This window comes from Numenius arquata, chromosome 11 (assembly GCF_964106895.1).
Source record: "Numenius arquata chromosome 11, bNumArq3.hap1.1, whole genome shotgun sequence".
In the NCBI taxonomy this organism is placed as follows: Eukaryota; Metazoa; Chordata; class Aves; order Charadriiformes; family Scolopacidae; genus Numenius; species Numenius arquata.
This window is the reverse complement of record NC_133586.1, coordinates 10,511,175-10,527,644: the sequence shown is the minus strand read 5'-3', so window position 1 is coordinate 10,527,644 and position 16,470 is coordinate 10,511,175. Positions and strand designations below refer to the sequence as shown.

The following is a 16,470-nucleotide window of genomic DNA, read 5'->3' as shown; positions in this document are numbered from 1 at the left end:
ATCTGCGTGGAAGTGGGGGATGAAGGAAACAAAGGTGGCTACAGGCCATCTCTTTCCTCTTCCCCTTTTTGTACTGGCTGGGGATCAACCCGGGAGTTCTTCATCTTGAAAGTAATATTTTCTTGGATATAGATAGGGAATAACTTCCTTCCAGGATTACAAACTGGAAGATTTACTTTTTTTCCTGAAGAGAAGGTCTAGCAAATGATTTCCAGAATGACCTTGTGTCTTCTGATGGATTCAGAAAGGCAGATATTCTGTAGAAGAAGCTTATATAGATGTGTTAAATTTGGACAGTTAGGTAAAGACACATTTTAAACTGTCCAGGAAAGGACAAATGACAACAATAGAAACTTCTAGGGCAGAAAATTATAGCAGTGAGGAGGAAATATTTTTAAAATTCAACATAACTAGCTTTTAAGCATCTCTGTTACTAGTCTTCTCACTATAATTCTGTAATGGAAGAGGCTCTTGAAGACAGTGTGAATGTTATTTTTATCCATGTAAAATCCCTATGTAAATCAACCTTTATGTAAAGAAGAGTCAAGCATCTGCAGTCAAATTCAACCTTGTGCACAGGACAAAACTCCTCCATGAAATCCTGCAAGTATGTCTCAAAACTTAACTATAATTTCAGCTCCTTTAAGAAAAAAAAAAAAAGAAAACACCAACACCTCATGTTTGGCTTATTTTTGCTTAGTTTAGTTTCTGCTTGGATAAGAAAACGGTACTTAAAACTTTTAAAGTTCTATTTACATTAATACCAAAGGGTAAAGCACAAGTTTTAGGCCTTAACTGTTTGCCTAGGAAAAAAAGAGCTTTTCTTGCATTTTGATGGTGTGCTTGAACTCTGTCCTGCAGTTTCTGTGTAGGAAAATCAGTGCATTTCACAGTGCTACTGTAGGAGTCTTGTCACAAGACGAATTGGGAATTGTATACTTTGCCTGCTTTCTCACAAGGGCTGTCAGATGAGACTTAACTCAGTGTGCAGTGCCGCACACCAGCAGGGAAGAAAAGTCTTATCTCCAGAGTAGTAAATACAGAGTCTAATTTCTAAAGGAAAAGCACTGAAATTCTGCATGATGGAAGGCGTTTTACCTGAAATAGATAAATGGTGACTGTATGCTGGGGTTGTGTTATGTCATAATTCATAACTCTCATGAGAATTATGGCAGAAAAGGATATTTCACTGGCATTGTGGACGTACAGATAAACTGAAGCTGTCCTGAACAGCTTGAAAAGTACACCCTGCTTTGCCAAAAACGCAAAGAAGCTGGAGTATAAGGGATGTCTTTTTCTCCTGCTTTATTTTTTTACTCCACTTATAGGGTATCTATCAGCAGATGGGATTGTACCACACAATAAACATTTTTTTTTTCTGGCCAGATTCTCTGTGGCATCTCTCTGGATGCACAACTCCAAAAGCTTTATATCACATTTCTGCTCCCCAGTTTTGGGTTCCCCTGAAAGGCAGGGTTAGAGTCCTGACTGCAGAGAGTGCAGAGTCCTGCCTCCCCTCCTCTCTTCATGCCATACTCCAGCCTGTAACAGGTCCCTGAACGGTATTTTCCTTTTTTCTTAGTTCAGGGCTCAAGCTGAGGATTTGCCTTAATATTCTTAATGGCAACCTAACCAGAAGCTGATGAAAAAGGACACAGAAGGAGCTTGATTGCAAATACTAGTGGTTCTTAAGGAGATGGCCCAGTATCTCCCAGGCTCACTCTGATAGTGAAATGGTTTCCACATGATAGAAAGACTGGAGAAAGAAAAGGAACCATGAAATGCAAAACTTGAAGGGTCCTCAAAATGATTGTGAAGAGGCCATCTAAGAGGGACTCAGCACACACTTCACATAAAAATTATTAACTCTAAGATAATAATCCTACTTTAGGGGTAAAATACAATGCAGTAGTGTTGTGATTAACCTCACTACTATTTTCAGCTCAAATAGCTCACGTTTAGGGATGCACCCTGAAGGTATCTAGATAACATTAACTCTGTTCTAAAATGACAGTGTGCAATAATCACGTACTATGAATAATAGTGTTTTGGGTTTTTTTTCATTATGTATTTAGCCGATCATTTTTCATGGATTTTTCCCCCCACTTTTTCTGTAAGAGGCAGCGCCCCTAGGATTGCTTGGATGGATTCCTTGTGCGTTTCACTCAGACTGGTTTCTCAACTGCCATATAGGGCTGTGTCCACACTTCTGCTCCTCAGATCTAGAATTTATGTTTGTGTATTCACATTATTCAATTGAGAAATGGTCTGATTTACTTGTGTGTGTGTGGTATTACTTGCTTATTTCCCCCAAAGAGAAATATATACAGCTCTTTGGAGGAAGAAAGAGGAATCATTTGCTATAACTTAAATTGAGTTTAAGGTGTGTGACAGATACCAAATTTTGAACTTAAAATGAGAGGCGAAGCTATTCTGCAGATTTCTTCTGCAAACTGAACTCCAGTCCAGGTTTTAAAAGGCTCTACATGTCTCTGAGTGAGACACGGGTAGAAGAGTAGAGACATGGCAAATTTTCCGGGATAAACTCTAGGATACAAACCAAGTTTGGAAGAAAGACATTTTTTACTTAAGTTAAATCGCAGGAATGAGGTACATTTCTGAATGCTGTGGTGAGAGGAGAGGGAGGACTCTATCACGGGGTGACATTGGGCTGCAGTTTGACAGAGGCTCAGGTTAAAAGCCTAAATTTGAACCTTTCCAAACATTTTTGCATTTTTGTGTTTTGTGGAATTTGACTTAAAATCTTTTTACTTCAGTCCCACCTTTGCTTTTGGCTTATTTTTGCCTCTGATTGGTCTGCAGGATTTTAGTGCCAGTGAAGGTAGTCTGGCTGCAAACCTCTAGGCCTTAGATTAAAACAGCCCAGCATCCTCACAGCACCTCCTCAGCCCATCTGTATAGTAAGTATATACGCCTGAATGGCCATGGAAAGTACAGTGTAAAGGAAAAATATGTCTGAGAATGATACACTTTAGCCAGAAAGCTGGGGTAAAATGGAAAAAAGACCCTTAAAACAAGACCTCATCCTAATTCCAAAAGGATTTTTTGAAGTGGCATAAAGCTTCTTCTGGAAACTTGAAAAACAGCCTGGTTTTTTGGACCCTTGTGAGCTCTGCATATCTGCACTTTGTTTTACACGGTTTTATTCAGTAAAACAAAATCTCAGGAGTTTAAAAGCACTGAACAGCTGCTAAATTGTCTAGAATAAAATCTGTGATTATGCAGAAGAGTGCTTCTCTCTGCTGTCTTTCTAGACAAAACTGGGGGGGGAGCTTTTTCCTTCAGTGAAATAAGCAGGTTCCAAAAAATATGTCTGGTTCCTATTACCAGTAAAGGAAAAACTTGAGGTGTGCATTGGAAGTGCTAAGCCAGTGATTGAAATGTTAAAGTTGTTCCTAAAGGCTATTCCACATCATGAAGACATCATCTGTAAAGTAATACTGCACAATGATCTGCGAAGAAAGGAGACTGAATTAGCATTCAATATGGCTGAACCTTCCAAATGTCCCACATTCAGGTCAGCTTCTATAGCAGAACCTGTTTTGGAAGTCTCCAGTGAGCGCTGATCAATATATTTAGTGAAAAAAGAGTTCAGGTGAAAGACAGTTTAACTGTCCTGACTTGTCTTGTGTCCTGCACCTTTGTGCGCCTCTGCGTCTAGTCACTGTGCCACGTATGTCACACTTCCCCAGTGATTTATCTGGGATTTTGGAGTTTTGAAAGAACACTTCTGCTGCAGCAGCTCAACCAGAGCACAAGCAATGAAGCATCTGACTTGCCAACTTGCAAAGTATCTTTTTAAAGGCAAATGTTTGAGAAAAATAAAACAGGAGAAGTCCTCCCACAGAGGAGGTACTGTGCCAGTGGAAAAAACATCTAATTAAAAATAAATGTCCAAAGTAATTAATTGATTAAAATTCAGAATGACAAGTTATCTGCAAAAACTGAGTTCAAGCGTTACAATAGGAATGATGATAGACCTTTGGCTTTCTATAACAAGGTAAATGAGATTACTTAACAACTGAGCCCTCATTTAGTTGTTAATAGCTCCTTCTGTTCCTTTTCCTTCACACTGCGTTGTTACAAGTTGTATATATGACATCAGCAATTTGCAGAAATTTCCAGGAGCATTTTTAGCAGAAATTAGATACATGTATTTTCTAATCTAATTGACAAATATATCCTTTTTTCTTCAAGACAAATATTTACCTCCTTTTTTTTTCCTTTATTTTTAATTAGATATTGAATATTCATTGCTTCCTTCATATATTCTGGGATGCAGGTTGAATGAAAAGATGCCGTGCGGGTTTTTATGTCAGTTGGTCCTGATTGGGGTTAACAATCTCACATCTTTCAGTAGCAGGACACATGAGCATGTTGCTTTTGTAGGACTGATAGCAGTTCTTAAAGCTGCTCTGTGAGCTTGCCCTACAGTGCTTACTTAACCTTTAATCTTTGTGGGATGCTGAATTGTTAATGGGCTCACAACTAAAAGGTTTTGTTTTGAGTGGAAAAAGTACTTGTTTTGCTGCAATGTTGTTGCTTTGGTTTAAGGTGTCTGTGAAATGACAAAGGAATTTATGATTCTTGGATGTTATGATAGCAGTTAGCAGTTCTCTCTCACAATGAATGTTTTAATTATTTGCATTTTAAAGGTGTTCCCCAACCAAATCTAACATGGTTTAAGAAGACAGACATTCTACAAATCAATCCTTTCTTGGTTTTGAATGGCTCTTTACTTCTGAGGAATGTTTCCCATGAAGATGCAGGAACATACACTTGCAGAGCAACTAATGCTCTTGGAAAAGCTGAAGCTGCGTCTGTTCTCCAGTTAACTGGTAAGTGCTAAATGAGAATTCCTTACTGATAAAAACAGTGAGACACTGATTATGAAGTTTAACCAATAAAATAGTTGGGGTGATATTTAACACTTTATTAGGAACTTGGAATTTTTGATTGCATCTGACTCCCTGGGATCTGTTCTCTATTTGGTGTTTCCTGTAATAGTGGATGTAGGTGCAGATGGTTGACTTGTGACTTCTGTGAAAGTTGTTCCATCTTCTTGCTTCCAGACAACAACTATCAGCCCTTAAACCAGCAAATGCATTAGAAAATCCACTATCATATTACATTGTTCCCGATGCTTTTATCTAGGGAAACGGGGCAGGCTTGATTTATTCAGAAAATCTGCAGGGAAATGAAGTGAAATGAAAGCAAAGGCTGGGTTTGGGTGTTGTTTTCTTCTTTAACTATAGAGACCAATAAAACTTAGGGACATGGAAAACAAAAAATGCTGAATATGAACTGCTGAGTCTCAGAAGAGAAAATGCAAAGAAAAACTCAATTTGAAGACTCTATTTTAAGTAGATTAATAATGTAATACTGTGTAATACAATCATACCTTGCAAATAGCTCCAGTAAATGGATCATTCAGCTCTAGAGATTAACTTTCTCACCATTTTTCTGTATGAAGTACAACGCAGTTATACATGGCCAATCCTGCTACAAAGAGCTTGCTTTCTTAGGCACATGTATGTGGGGCAGGTTATAAATGTTTGTATCTGTTGGCCAAGGAAGACCTACCAAAGACATAATAGGAGTCTCTGTCTGAGGATGAGTGTAGAAGCTCCCTTCTTGGTTTTGGTTTTCCTGGAGTACATCAAGACTTCAGATGTTCCAGAGAGGAATATTATTATCATGATGTGACAGGGAAGGTTGCTCACTAGAATCTAAACTTCGTTTTTGTTCCTGGTCATGTGACATTTGTTTAAATAAATCTTGAGTGGATAGGAGAGCGCCAGATTCTGCAATTTTTTTTGGCTTTGCAGAACTGCACAGGAGGACTTCTGGGGTGAGGACTTGCAGATTGCACTGACTCAGTGTTGTCTAAAGCAACATCATGTCAGCCTTTGGGACTTCACTACAGCAATTACTGCCTGACCTGGGACAGTCAATCAGTGGTGCAAAATCAGTGCAGCCTTTCCAATAAAAGTTCCTAAGGACTGGCAAGGCAACTGCCTTCTGCCTGCATGGGGCTGGCCTTGCTCTGGTCCTTGGGATCGTTTTTTGTCTCAGTGTTTACGCAGACAAGCAAGAGGCTTTGTACAGACATTGCACACTGAGGAAAAACACTGAACCAATGTAAAACGACCCATGGAAGTTAGAATACAACAAAAGATTTAAACTGTTGTGGAAGGAGAATCATCAATATTATGCACATTCATTAAAACAGAAATGTTGACTAAGTGGCAAGAACTGTATGTCACTGACAGATTGCCCACATTTTTGGCAGTTATTCTGTCTGGCAGATGATAAAAAGGAGGAGTTGCTATAGTGATAGGCATATGATTCTGCAGACATTATGCTATCTCTGTGCATAATGAGATTTTAAAAGGTTTTCTTCTTTTTTTCTGTTGTAGCACTTTGTCATAATTCCATCTAATAGAACAGAGGAATTGGCCTGATTCCAATGAGAGAATTATTTTTCTTAAAATTTCTGTATGTGAATGACTTGTAATGAAATAATAAATAACATTGTAATGAGAAATAGGAAATACATCGTACATCCTGTAAATCTTGTTTTTACACTGTGTTGCAGGCTTATTTTTCTAATAAATGAAATTCAATAAATTTGATTAATTCAGAAAATTGCCTAAACATTATAAATAATTTCTGTGTGTCCCTGTTTACATATCTGAAGTACATTTGTTAGCTAGACAATTTAAGTGCATAAATGAAGTTGACCCTAAAGAATTCCAAAGTGCTATTATCTTTCTGCTTCATAACTAGCATGTTGGATATTTTGATACAATTTTTTTTTTTAGCATCTTGATTTAATTCTTGCTAAGAAGAGATCTTCTGCTTTGTGTTACAGAACAAAGATTTATAGAGAATAACACTCTATTATCAAAGGGAAGCAGAAGAAAGCGTGTCCTAATGGCGTCTGGAATTGGTACAAATGTCAGTGTGGTACCTGGAGATCCACTAAGAATAGGTATGTTGTTGTTTCTGCTTTGTTATTTAAATTATATTGTTTATTAATTTCATTAAAATGGAGAGGACCCCTTGGAGAAAGTGAGTGTAATTCTTAAGAGTCCAGGTTTGGTGACCTTCTGGATTTCCTAATCATATCTCAGCTTTCTGTTGTCAGGGAGGGAGCCTCAGAGTAAGACACACAATTATTTTTGATTCAGCTTTTCAAAAAACGTTTCAAAATGGTGACCCTTTAGGCATCAACTGGGTGACTCACCATGAGACTGAAGCTGCGTAATTTCTTTTTGAGCTTTGCTTGAAGATGATGGGAGGGATTCAGCTGGGCTCTAGAAATGTTTTTTTTTATTTTTCTCTCTAAATGGATACCTGTTTCCAACCCTGATTGTGCCTGTGGAGTAAAAATGCAGCAATTTCATTTAATGTGTTGATGACTCCTTTCCAAAACAGATAGAAACTCTTTCATGACAAACCTATTTGCATGTTGTAGAGTCTGGGATGAAATCTTTGTTCCATTCAATCAGTTGTTCCCCCCACCCCTTTGTTAATATAGAAATTAAATTTGTAAGAACTTGCTGAAAGGGAAAATATAAAGAAATATGGTAAGTATATATCAGCTCCTGCAACTGATAACCCTCAAGGGGCAGTCAGGATTTTAGGCCATAGCTTGGACTTCAGTGAATTTCTGCATACTATTGTTTTTATTTAGACTGGTAAGGTCTTTTATGTAGAACCACACAATCGTACATACTTATCCACAAACATTTCAATGTGTTTAGAAAAACCTGCTAAACTGGTGTTGATTTTTAGGTTGCCCGGTGCTGCCCAGCTACAGAAATACAGTTCACTGGCTTTTCGGAGGTAGTCCTATTGACCAAGTTAAGACCTTGGAATACCGAACCCTGGTTGGGGGTCGTATCCTAGAGGTGAACACCAACTCCGGTCAATTTGCTGGACAATTCCAATGTTGGACTTCTGCTACTGCAAAACCAATGTCAGTTTGGGTAAATGTCAAGAAGGAAGGTTTGTTGAAAATTATATGACAAATTCTTAAATTTTTTAATAATTTCTTTCACTCTATAAAGACTTTCCTGAAACATAACCTGCTTTTATACACAGAAAGTAATTCAGAAATACATGTTTAACTTCACATATATGAATAGTCCCATTTAAGTCAATAGACAATGTCCATACCCAGAGTTGGATATGGGAATTAATGTGTATCCAAATATGATGTGGGGGTTCTCATTTCTTCCCTGTGTAGTTGAGAAGCAGAGACAACGTTGCCTGATTCGGTGTCTTGCTGCTTAAACAGTTTTAGATTAGGCAGGTTTTCTCAACTTCCTCTTCAACAAATCATACAGATTGCTGCCATGATACCCCACCAAACTGAAACAAAACTGACTTTGAGGTCATCTTTGGAAATATCTTAACTATAATCAAAATAATTTTAATATAATTGTCATATTCCAGCATCTCATTACAGTGATATGGTAACCATCTTACTGTAGTCACCCTTAAACACATCAATGTTCTAGGGCACACTACAATGTTAAGTAATGTTAAGTTTTCAAGAATGCTTTGTAACATTCTCCAATGGAATGCGCTTGTACAAAACTACATTTCTAATAGTAGGCTCTATAATGTGCAACTGAGGATTATAGACTAATTTGACAAGGATCTTACACATGCCCGAGCGGGGCAATAGGCTTTATCTGCAAACGTTGTATAAAGTTTGTAAATATTTAAAGCGCCTTAGAAATTAATTACATTATAATTGGGCTTTTAAAAAGAGAATTAGGGTCTTAGATCCTACTAAGAGTCAGGCAGCAATGCATCAAATTCCATTTGACAGTTTAAAAAGTATCTCTAACCAGCCAATACCCAGGGAATGCAAATCAGTTTTAAAAACAAGTATATGATGAAATTGAAAGTTGTTGCCTGTGATTTAATTATTATCCTATCAATACGATTTGGCTTACTGTTGATGTGCACAGGACTCAAGCCGTAAGACCAGGTCTTGCGAATCCCCTACACTGTGCACAAGTTTATTCTCAGTGACTGCCAGTGCTTGCTTTCATGGGTGAGAATGGTTCTGGTGTGCAAGTGGTTGTGGAGTTAGTTCCATTTGCAAAGAAATTTTACTGAAACATACCTATGATCAAAATATTCTTTTTAAAATCATAAGTAAATCAAAATATTAATGAACTGAATCAGAAAATATCCTAATAGAGTTTATATATAAAAAAAATAATAAATCCAGGCCTTTTTCCCAATATACATCTCATTAAAGCTAGAAGGTCTGAACAGGTCTAGCCAGGTATCAAACTACCCACCTGTAGTCTTTAGCTGGACTACCTTTTGGTTACCCAGTACCCTTTCCTGTCAGGCTGGTCAGAATTTTGGGGAGATTCTATTTTTCAGTTGTGATCTTTAACTCTGATCGTTGCTTATGTAAATGTTTCATCATTGAAATACCCGTGCATTTGTAAGGCTACAAAATCTCCTTTGGTGGTTTTTGCACAGTAGGCACATTCAGGGCACTTCTGAGCAGTATCATCCTAGTTAAACAAACAATACAGTCTCTCCATCATAGTTGCAGTCAGTAAATTGAACTATTTCTACTTTGAAAAAGGCCCTTTTGTATTATTTTAAGAAACCTAGAAGTAATAAGGAAACATTGAAAAACAATAAGTTAAAGAATTCATTATGTGCTGGAAGAGTGAGCCTGTGGACACAGCTGGTAGCTATCAATTATTCTTGGTTATTACAGAAAAATCTGACTCCTTCTGTGATCACATAAAAATCTGTCAACATTGCATAGTACTTCATCTTTTACCAAGTGTCAAAAAAAAAAAAAATGTGGGGGAAGGGGGTAAGTGTGGAATTGTGACTAAATATGAAAGTAGTAATTGTTAGAAGTGATTGGTTTTTAATATTAAATGCTCTTTAAAACAAATTCCTTTTCATCTTGCCAGATGCCTCAGTGGCAAATTATTTATGCATTAAATACTTTTCTATAGTTCAGTAAGGATTCTCTTAAACCCCGAAATTATGTGAAGTGTCTGGAGTAAGACGAGTTTTCTTCAGAATGAACTTACTGTAGAACAGCAGGAAACCTAGAGAGCCTGATTTACAGTTTCCTCTTTTTAATGCTCATTGTATAAAAATGTTATGAAAGTTTTAAAAGAAGTTCATCAGTTCCTACTGTGCGCCAGGTTCTGCCCTTGGTGTGCACATATGCTGATCCCATTTGCCTTCTAGAGAACTTCATGCTCATATGTAAGGGCTGAACTTGGGAAGCTGAGCAGGACTGAATTCGACCCTGGCTTATTGGTCCCTTTTCACAATGCTGAAATACTTGGTTTTCTACAGAGAATGGGGTATCTATCTAGCTTACAGAACGTGCTGCCAGATCAATTAAAATGTGAGACAGTTATGTATAGCACCTCTCTCATGCTAGTTTCAATTGCATTTCTTAGATTACAAATGGGAATATGCAGAGTGGAGTACTTGCTCTGCTAGCTGTGGGAACTCAGGAACCCGCTCCAGAGGACTGCAGTGCATGAATGCAGAGAAACAGAAAGTAAATGAATCGTTATGCAGAGAACTGCAAAAGCCAGTGATTATTTACCAGTCATGCAACACTGATGACTGTCCTGCCAGGTAAACTCCTTTCTACTCTATTTCCATGTGCTCTACATGTATTAAAATGTTCTCTCAGCCTCCTGAAATTGTTTCTGCGTTTATACTCTGAGTCTGAAATGTGGGGTTTATTTCGTCATGAACCCTAAAGTGTAAGAGATGTAAAAATGGATCACATGCAAGTAGGAGAACACTGGATCCAACTGAATAAACTGTGCAAGTCTCTGTGCTGCTGCAGCAAGTCTCGCTGCTACCACACCAACACCTCGAAAGCTGAGCTGGAGGTCTCTCTGAGACATCCTGATGTGCTAGTTTTGTGGAATCTGTGCCAACACCCTGAGAGAAAACTCGTTATGTTTAGAGCAGCCAGGATACTCCTGAGTGGAATCTGTGTTCAGCTCCTCTCCTTCCGTGCCAGCAGAGCTCTGAGTAGGATGTTTATTGTGGGATGCCTCATTTGTCTCTAATGCCCCTTACCACAGAGTCACGCTCCTTGTGTGTGCTTCCCTGACAATTTTCTGGCCGGATCAACTGAAGAAGCTTGTGATCTTGTGACAGAAAATCTTTATATCACAGGCAAACAGACCACAACATCTGATTCCAAAAGCCAAAACCTTACCTCTAGATTTCTTGAGTTGCACTGAGCACTCCAACGCAACAAGGCGTTGCTCTAGGTTTTTAGCAGGAAATCCCACAGGCATCCTCAAAACAAGTGCTTTCTGTTGCTTAAAAGGGTTGGCTGTTGCTGTTAGCAATATGAAAATCCATGAGGGATGAAAAGTCATGCACACATTTTGGAGTTGTCCCTCACTGGAAAATGTTTGGAGGGAAGTGTTAAGACCTTAACTGACATTGTGGGAGTGCATCTTGCCAGTATGTTCTAAACTCTGTTCTGAAAAGAGAAAACATAGCAACAGATAAATATCAGGAGAAATTTGTTTATATTTCATTATTAGCAGCCAAAAAACCAGATCATCTTAAATTGTGAGTCTGAACTCCAGCCAGGCCGTAACAAGCAAGCTTTTGCCAGTGGAAAAATACTGAAATAGAACTAATAGTTTGAAATACACAGACAGTTGCAGGTTTCCCTCTTAAAAGCCAGCCATTCAGAGCAGACGACAGAGTTAGGAGGATACTAGAGGGCCCGGTGCTCCCTGGAGCAAGATTGTGCCTTTTCGGTGGACTGCAGTGCATGACTTAACAATCTGATTATCACTGGACCCAGAGTATTCACCACAAAACCCAATCAGTTATTTCATATGGCTAAACAGACTGGGACCTAAATTCTCTCTTATTAAAATGCTTAGATTTATTTTGCTTCTAATTTGGCTTTTTATATTTACCAGTGGAAGGGAACTGTGTGTGTACGAACCTAGTTGACTCTACCTTGAATTATACATGTATGCTAACATACAAGTTGTTTTTCTTTTACGAAGTATTCCACGCTTCCTATAGAGGAAGAGCATCCCAGGTACCTAGAAAATAGCCCTGTGTCTTGTTCCTGGTGCCTCCAGCCTCTCCCCCTCCTCTGACCTGGGAGGGAAGTGCAAAATGTTCAGAATTCCCTTTCCAAATTACTGATTTCTGCACGATCTTCTCATCCCAAGGCAACTCTCTAGAAAGTATGCATAGAATTATGAAGGCTTTAGATGTACAGTCAGTGTCATGGGCCCTTATTATTAAAAGTGTTTTGCACGTGCTTAATCACTTCTCTCCAGCACAGCATAAAAGTACAGTTAAGCAAATATAAGGATATAAGCACTTGTGCTTTAAAGTTTGCCAAATTTGGGTCTTGCTGCCTTGCTGTGCAGTTACTGCACCAAATGTTTGCAAAAGTACTTGGGCTTTGAAAGGGAGAAAAAGACAAGAGTCCAGACTGTAAAAGATTAATCTTCCTTGAATGGATATAAACCACTTGACTGTAAGAAAATGAAATAATTGCTAAAGAGAATAGAATATTTTTCCTGTTATCACAGTTGTGCTACACATAAAGTCCCACTCTGTATGTATTTCTAGCCTAGATTTATAAAAAGATCGAGTCAAGTAAATTGTATTACCACCTGCTGCTTCCCCAGTATTGTTCCTAGCTGCCAAGACAGACTAAATCTTTACAACTTCTAACAAATAAATAACTTGTTCTGTTTGAGCCATTATCTAGCAAGGCCTTGATGTAATAAATTTGGGTGAATTATGACACCTGTCACCTTAGTAGTAACTAGATTAGTACCATTCATTTTATAAGTTTTGGAAAAGTACAGTGTCCCTCCTCCAGAAACGTTAAATCCAGCAGGGTCCATAGGGTTTACCTTATATAACCTTTTGGGTAGTAAGCAGTATAACTTCTTCTAACATATATGGATCCACGGTTATCTTAGAAGTCACCAGTTAACCGAGTTTATAAGATCTTGCTTAACAACTGGAAAATCTGATTCTGCCTTTTCTCACATCTAAAACTTGCAATGTCAGGTTCTTTTGATTTTTTTATTTGCAAACAGATCACTGCAAACTACCAGCAAGTTTGCGATGCTTTCAGAATTGCTATAAATTTGTCTCTCATCCTGTAGGTGGGTAACGAGTCCATGGTCTGAGTGCTCTGCATCTTGTGGCAATGGATTTCGCTATCGACAAGTAACTTGTCAACAAGTGAAAGGCAACAGCAGTGCGGTGACACTGCTGCCGGATGTTTGTATGCACAGGGATCGTCCTGCGGGAAGGAAACCCTGCTTAGGTCATTTGTGTACAGCGGGGACAATACAGACAAAAGGACAGGTAAGTTGCAGAGTTTGTCTGGAAACTACTTATAAAAGCATGTCAGTGTCACCATACCATCTGCTCTTGCACAGAGGAAGAGCGATGTGGCACTAGCTGTAATTACCTTTCAGACCGGTGAACTACAATTCCTGTGTTTTTTTTCATTTTATGATGTCTGAGCTACTTATATTTGTTGAAGATGTGATCTGAAACCTGAGTATTAGTTTCAGTATATTTTATAAGCTAATCCATTACTATGTACTCAATTTTGAACCCAGTATATTGCTTTTATTGCAGTCTTATAACACAGTTTGCATAGTCGTGAAGTCCCCACAGAAAGATAAATGAATGTGCTTCAAAAGAACTTGCCACAATATTTAATACACAGAACTTGGTTATTAACACAGTATTTACCATTCAATGAACGAAGTAATGAATTCAGAGAACTAGTGTTGCCCCATGCCTCATACAGGTATTAGCAAGGCAAGTTTGTGATTGTCAGGGCTACAGAAAGAACATTGTAGCACTAGAGATGTGAAATGATGAGATCATAGACAATGGATTTGGCTTTACGAATAGGTAGGAAAGTCAGTATCTTGGCAAAACCCGCAGAGAATCCAAAAAATGTAGAACTTATCTGAACAGAGGTGTGATTCTTGATGCAGATCTAGAATCGTGACTGGGTTGTGTAACTGGGTTACTGCCTATAAGAGTGATTCTGTTGTTATTAACTTGGCTGTTTCTTTTTCTTTCCCCTCACCTTTTTGTTTCACTTTTTAGTGTTCTGGTCGCTGTGTAGGCCGCCCTGTAGGTTTACAGCATCATCACTTTATATGTCAACTTCATAATGGATCTTTGGTGCCAAACTCTTCTTGTGATGAAAGAAAGAGGTATACAATTTGAAGAAGTACAAGTTAGATTCTTTAGATGATCAAATTAAAGATACAGGATTGTCAGTATAGTATAAATATGCAAATTCTTATGTATCAAACATGAAGAGAGGAGGTAGTGACATCGTCCCTTTGTATATGCTGGATGAATTCAGGAACCCAAGGAGGGTAATGGATTTGATTAGTCCTCCACTGTGCTAATGGCAAAGCTAAAACCAGAGAGAGAATTTTGATTCCCCAAAAGAAAGTAGAAATTGGATTGATCTGCCATAACTCTTCTTATTTCTGATGGACTGGGTCTCTTCTGATATTACTTTTTATTCTGGTCTACTGCTGCCCAATTTTTATAAAACAAGAGTTTTCCTGGGCCATATTTTGTGGACCATGTAAATTGTTTTCCTAGTTTATGATTACTGAAATGAGGTGTACTTCTCCCCATAAACGGATCTCATCCTGCCTCTTAGTATATACTGCTGAGGTATGTATGAGGTATGTAAAAACTGAGTGATTGAGAAGGTGTGACCTTTTACTTCAAGGTATACACTCTTTGTAAGAGCTCTTTTAATTTGTTTTACTGCCTTTAAACAACTCCTTTCAGTATGAACAGTACAGGCTACATACCTCCACAGAATCTAAATCAGTAGATTTGCTTGGGACTATGCTATAGCACATGGGTGTATGCCAATCTCTAAAAAACACCATAATGTCAAAAAGGCTGAATTAAAGACAAATTAAAACTGAATGTGAGGGTGTGGGGGAGCACAAAACTTGGTTCCATACCAGGTGTGTAGGTAGCATAACGAAGAGCGGGGAATGAATGGGTAATAAGTACATACATGGGAATTGTTACTGTGTTTCTCTATTACTGAACCCAGCTCTTTATATTTCTTGCTCTAGAAGTGCTTCTGAATTATGAGAAATTTAAAGCATTTTTGCTGCACACAGTGAAATTTTGGCTCCACTGAAGTACATGGTGAAACTTCTATTTACTACTAAAAGCTAGGATTTCACTTTGGCAGCTTCTAATGTTTGAGGATGTTCAGTGTCAGCATAGAAATATTACTTGTGTTTGGGATAGAGGTTATGCACGAAGCACTTGCAGCATCCAGAATGCACCATTTCAGGGTCAGTTAAGTTTTCCTAAAAGTAAAACATTTTTCCTATTCCAGGATTAAGGAATTGGTTTAAAGAAACAGGGCCTTCTTGTCTTTTGTTTCCTCATGAGTGAGGCATGATCAATTGGCACAAAATGAAATAGAGGAAATTCAACTTAAATATAAACCCCTTTTTTTACTGTGAGGATCTTCAAACACCTGGAAGAGGTTACCCAGAAAGGCTGCAGAGTCTTGAATATCTTGGAGATATTCAAAACACAAACAGAGATGTTCTTGAGCAACCAGGTCTAATTCACTGTGCTATGAGAGGGGGCATGGACAAATCAGTCTCCAGAAGTCCCTTCCAACATTGGTTCTGTCATTCTGTGGATAAGGGTTTAGCACAAAAGTAAACATTTAACTGCTATTCGTTTCCCCCCCCAAGGTCTCCTGTCAGAAGAAACTGTTCCTCAGAGGCATGTGATGTCTATTGGCGGACAGGCCCTTGGAGGCCTTGCAGCGTGGACTGTGGGAGTGGATTTCAGTCAAGACGAGTGTACTGTGTACACGGAAAGAATAACCAACCTGTGGCCGATCAGTATTGCGGGTGGAGGAAGAGACCAGTGACCTGGCAACACTGCAATGTCACGTCCTGTGGCAGTATGTAAATGTTTATTTATATATGAGCATAGTAATAGTTTGTAGCAGTTATATCAGGAAGTGACTCACAGTTGTACACTAATGATTCTACAAGCATTTGATTGTATATCAAAGGTAAAACTATCCTCTCCAAGGAGCACTTCATAATCCTGGCGTTATTTTTCTCTCTGAGTAGGCCAGTTTGATATTAAAGCCTCAAAAGCACTTTTAGAAACAGGATATTTAGGAAGTTGTTTTATGCAAACTTCTCTATGCGACTGTGCCAGTTGTGACTCATAAGTCTCTGAGCAAGCTGCTAATTCCTGAAAAATGGGGTAGTTTTCTGAAACAGACAATAGGTAACGAATGTAGTGAGATCACACCTCTTATTTGTGACCTAGTTTAGCTTTGAATCCACTGTTGCCAGAAATGCAAGGTAA

General features: G+C 38.4%; 1 protein-coding gene across 1 annotated transcript in view; it reads left to right on the top strand.

Annotated features, from left to right (window-relative positions):
• Positions 1-16,470, top strand: part of ADAMTSL3 (ADAMTS like 3) — a 189,368-nt gene that overhangs the window by 172,674 nt on the left and 224 nt on the right. Inside the window, exons 24-30 of the mRNA XM_074155696.1 lie at positions 4,677-4,859; positions 6,896-7,015; positions 7,822-8,034; positions 10,494-10,677; positions 13,221-13,425; positions 14,188-14,297; positions 15,837-16,051. Coding sequence (XP_074011797.1) covers positions 4,677-4,859; positions 6,896-7,015; positions 7,822-8,034; positions 10,494-10,677; positions 13,221-13,425; positions 14,188-14,297; positions 15,837-16,051 — 1,230 coding nt within the window. The remainder of the gene's footprint in view (positions 1-4,676; positions 4,860-6,895; positions 7,016-7,821; positions 8,035-10,493; positions 10,678-13,220; positions 13,426-14,187; positions 14,298-15,836; positions 16,052-16,470) is intronic.